At 45.4% G+C, this 5,000-nt stretch overlaps 1 protein-coding gene across 3 annotated transcripts in view; it reads right to left on the bottom strand.

Moving 5' to 3' along the window:
- The window catches only part of ppp3cb (protein phosphatase 3, catalytic subunit, beta isozyme), a 37,081-nt gene that overhangs the window by 14,181 nt on the left and 17,900 nt on the right, over positions 1 to 5,000 (bottom strand). For all 3 annotated transcript variants that reach the window (XM_031568888.2, XM_031568889.2, XM_031568890.2), the window contains exons 2-4: positions 4,820 to 5,000; positions 2,189 to 2,313; positions 1,283 to 1,394 (exon numbers count right to left, since the gene is read on the bottom strand). The exon at positions 4,820 to 5,000 is cut by the window's right edge and continues 20 nt beyond it. In XM_031568888.2, the coding sequence (XP_031424748.1) occupies positions 1,283 to 1,394; positions 2,189 to 2,313; positions 4,820 to 5,000 (418 nt within the window). The remainder of the gene's footprint in view (positions 1 to 1,282; positions 1,395 to 2,188; positions 2,314 to 4,819) is intronic.

Below are 5,000 nucleotides of genomic sequence, written 5' to 3' on the forward strand. Positions count from 1 at the left end.
AGGTGTGCTCCCAGAGGTTTATTTTAGTTTTTTTTGGCCAAAATATTCAGCACAGCAGGAAGGTGTCTTGGTGTTATTGAGTTTCCTATCAGGTCTAGCCACGCTGGCGGTCGGGAGAACACGACTAAAATGATTTGTTAGGACAAGCTTCAGTAGATCAATAAGCCATGGGGCTGACATCTACACAGCTCAGTATAATGAACGAATACTGTAGTTATGAACTACAGGGGGAACCACCCGTGTCTGAGGAGGTCTGGAAGACAAATGAGGTTTTATCTAAAGTGAAAGACGATGATGACATTATTAACATCCTTGTCTTTATTAAAACATGTTAGCTAACTGGAAGCTAACTGTGAGCTAACTGGAAGAGTGTTTCAAGACTGGTTTACTGTCCCATCAAAGACAGGATAACACACTACCTCTCTCTCTATGGTTCTCTTTTTCTCCCTCTCTTCCTCCCTCTCTTTTCTGCTCTCTCTCTCTGTCTCTCTGTTACTCTTTCTCACTTCTCTCTCTCTCCCTCTCTCTCCAGCAGATGGTTGGTGAGGGTGCCCACTCCTCTCTCTACCCATCAGGGACATCACTGCCTCTTCACAAGGCCATTCATTAACAAGCAAATTAATTTCCTGCTAATCTCTCTCTCTCTCTCTCTCTCTCTCTCTCTTCCTCTCTCTCTCTCTTTCTCTCAAACTATCTTTCACTCTATCGTGTACTTCCCTCTTTCTCTCTCATCATGTCACGTTCTCCTTCTCTTTTCCTCCCCATCTCTATCCTTAGCTCTTTCTCTCTTCTCTCTCACTCCCTCTCTCTCTCTCTTTCTCTCTTCTCTTCTCTTCTCTCTCACTCCCTCTCTCTCTTTCTCTCTTCTCTTCTCTCTCACTCCCTCTCTCACTTCCTCTCTTCTCTTCTCTCTCACTCCCTCTCTCTCTCTCTTTCTCTCTTCTCTTCTCTCACTCCCTCTCTCTCTCTTTCTCTCTTCTCTTCTCTCTCACTCCCTCTCTCTCTTCCTCTCTTCTTTTCTCTCTCACTCCCTCTCTCTCATTTTGCATCTCTCAGGTGAGCTTGAGGGATGGAAAAGAGTCCATGAAAAAGAGGGAGTGAAAAATTGATAGAGTGATGCAGAGAGGTTATTGAATGGAGGAGAGAGAAAGAGAAATATTTAATAGAGTCATGTCACAGTAAAAGGAGGAGAGGAGAGGAAGGGGAGGAGAAGAAAAGTCAACCACAGAGAAGAGAGATAGAAAGACTAGAAGGACAGTTGGAAAAGGTGACATTGACTTACATTCTTGCTTGAAAGTGAAGTATTCCGTCAGGTGCCTACATTCATGGTTCCCTCGCAGAAGAAAGATAGTCTTTGGGTACAAGATCTTCAGTGACCACAGATAAAGCACACACTAAGATAGAAAGTCAAAGATAAAAGGGAAAGAGAGAGAAAAGAGGGAGAGAGAGAGATTTTAATTATATAAATATTGATTTTTGATTCAATATTTGATGAATTATTTTAGATTTTTTTTGTATTATTCCATTGCTTCATCATCCCATGATTAAATTGAAAGACAGAGACTGATCCAGAGGGATGACAAGCAACGGTGAGAGACAGACAGACAGACACAAAGAGAGAGAGAGAGAGTGAGAGAGAGAGAGAGAGACTACATACTAGAAGACTAGAAGCACTAGAAGACGTTACTTGAACCCTGCTTCATAACACTAGTATAACCATGCTATAACCATGCTATGGCACGTGTCCTGTCCTGTCATGAGTTATCAACCGGAATTGATATTGCATGACAACTCATGTCACATACTACTAAGCAGATGTGACATCATACTATCATGACAATTACCAATTATAGTGACATACTGTTACATCACTGGACACTAACTACCATCTCTACATATAGCTCCATATGACATCATTCATGACATGATTATGACTTATGATGTCTTATGACACAGGATTCAAGTAAAGTGTTCCTTCGTTGGTTTCTACAGGTCCAATCAATCATGACATGACCTAATTGAAATGTGATTGGATCGAGGTCACAGGAAACATGCTATGAAGGTTAATGTGTACAATGGAGTGACAGTGGCAGGTTGGTTCAACTAATGCCTCCCTTATTTTCCCAAAATGTAAAACTGTTGCTAAATGCAGTTCTTGGGGCTAGTATAGACTAAAGTATGCACTCACCTCAATACTAAAGTACCCTCGGTCCACATAGTCCCCGAGGAAGAGATACCGCGTGGTGGCTGGAGAACCTCCAACCTCAAACAACTTCATCAGGTCAAAGAACTGACCATGGATGTCTCCACAGACTGCAAACACACACACACACACACACACACACACACACACACACACACACACACAGAGAGACACACACAGACGCACATTTCCCATGATATAGTGAATCATATTAGCAAGACACATCCTTACAAGTATTGTGTGATACAGCTAGTAAGTGTGTGTGTGTGTGTGTGTGTGTGTGTGTATGCATGTGGCAAGCTGTTTCACACTGCAGCATGAGAACGTCACAGACGCACAGGAGTAGATGTAACGAATTTGCCACGCCCCTCTCACATCAACCCCCCAGACCTAGTCAGCTGCAGCTCTTACATTAGCGTCTGCTCTCAACCCACAATCACCCCTTACACCACCTGTGTGTGTGAGTGTGTGTGTGTGTGTGTGAGTGTAACCTCCCCTTACACCACCTGTCATCCTTTGGCATAGAATGGGGGTGAATGCACAGATCCTGCTTGACTCCTGCCAGGGGAGTCGACTCTTGCACGATCCCTTCAAGGCGTTTTAGGACCCTGGCCAGAGACCGTGCCAAACACGCTCTCCTGCCTGCATATCTTAGGCAAATTCAGAACTCCAACTTGTGAATTGATGTTTAAAATATTCATAAAAATCTGTTCCTGGGAACAAAAACAATACACGGTGTCCCTGCTAAATCCTCTCCTTATGTGTGCGCTTGGGTGTGTGTGTGTGTGTGTGTGTGTGTGTGTGTGTGTTTCTGTACTGTTTGTGCCCGTGAGCGATTCTCCCTCCGGCTGATCTCTCTTTGGGGCTTTAGAGGCTGGAGACAGATAGACTCCCTACACACACACACACACACACACACACACACATTTCTACTGATAAACAACGACACACACTCCACTGCTCCTCATAGACCATACAACAGAGAGGTGTGTGTGTGTGTGTGTGCGCGTATGTGTGTGTGTGTGTGTGTGTGTGTGTGTGTGTGTGTGTGTGTGTGTGTGTGTGTGTGTGTGTGTGTGTGTGTGTGTGCGCGTATGTGTGTGTGTGTGTGTGTGTGTGTGTGTGTGTGTGTGTGTGTGTGTGTGTGTGTGTGTGTGTGTGTGTGTGTGTGTGTGAGAGAGACAGAGAGAAAGAGAGAGAGAGAGAAAGAGAGCGCAAGTCTATTTGGGTGTGGTTGTGGGTGTATCTGCCAATGTGTGTGTGGTGAGTGTGTGTGTGTTCCTTTTCTGCTAATTAGAGGACAGAGGTGCAGGGACAGAAGGTTAAGCGCTGCTTTATGTAAAATGAGCCCAGGGATTCTGTCCTGTGTGTGTGTGTGTGAGAGAGCCAAGATGATTGTGCGTGTATGTGTGTGTGAGCGCATTGGTAAGGGGAGCAGGGGACATGGATATGCATGAGAAGACACATGTACCCATGTATGCGCAGCCATACATCTACAGGTTAGAATCACAATGCAGTGTATATGTCAGTGTAGCTTTGTGTAGCATTCCACAGAAACACTCTTTCTAGGAATACAACCGGATGTGTGATTGTCAGAAGTTATACGGAGGTCCTATGTGTTCAGGGTGACAGTAATGAGTTCATAGATAAAGAAACACTGTTGCTATAACTACCATGTTACAGTGTTGCCGTGGCTGCAGTGTTTCTATGACTACATTTAAGTCTTGTAACCATGACAGCAGTAATATAGTCTTGCTATGATAGGATAGAGCTATGTTGCTGGCACTATCCATTCTACCTCCCCTCTCTCTCTCTCTCTGTCTATCTGTATGTGTGTGTATGTGTATGTGTGGGGGGGGGGTCGGTATGTGTATGTGTGTGTGTGTGTGTGTGTGTGTGTGTGTGTGTGTGTGTGTGTGTGTGTGTGTGTGTGTGTGTGCATGTGTGCGCACACGTCTGTATGTGTGTGTGTGTGTGTGTGTTACCGTTTTCTGTGCCTGTGCGTGGGATATGAGTTGTGGGCTGACACATTTAGAAGTTACATTTACATTTTGACTATCCATGAGGTGCGTAAATCACACACACACACACACACACACACACACACACACACCACACACGCGCGCACACACACATACACACACACACACACACACACTTTGCTTTGTTTCAAGTGATATCTTGCAAAAACAGCATTCTCCCACAAACTCAGAGAGTTTTTGTTGATCTGCTTCTGTCTCCCTTCTGCACCCACAGCAAATCGCCCCTGTCCTCCTTCTCTAGTTTGTCCCCATTTGTATGTATCCCTCTCCAGTACACACCCACACACACACACACACACAGACACACACACACACAGACACACACACTCACACTCACACTCACACTCACACTCACACTCACAATGTATAAAATGCCGCTGTTCCAATCCTTATGCACATACACACACACACACACACACACACACACACACACACACACAGACACACACACTCACATTCAATGTATAAAATACCCCTGTTCCAATCCTTATTCATAGACACACACACACACACACACAAACACACACAGAAGAGCGCGCTCCACACACAGACACACATATATATACACACAGACCTGTGACGGGCGCTTCGATGTCCAGGATGGTCTTCTCCTGGCGTAGGATGGCGGCGCCCTCGTTGATGATGCGCATGGCCACCGGCTCCTCCAGACGGCCCTCTTTGGTCAGGTGGGCCTTCAGCAGGTCCACGCGCGGCCGCCCGTCCGCGTCAAACACCTCACGCATGGTCAACCTGTG

Source organism: Clupea harengus, chromosome 6 (genome assembly GCF_900700415.2).
Source record: "Clupea harengus chromosome 6, Ch_v2.0.2, whole genome shotgun sequence".
Lineage (NCBI taxonomy): Eukaryota > Metazoa > Chordata > Actinopteri > Clupeiformes > Clupeidae > Clupea > Clupea harengus.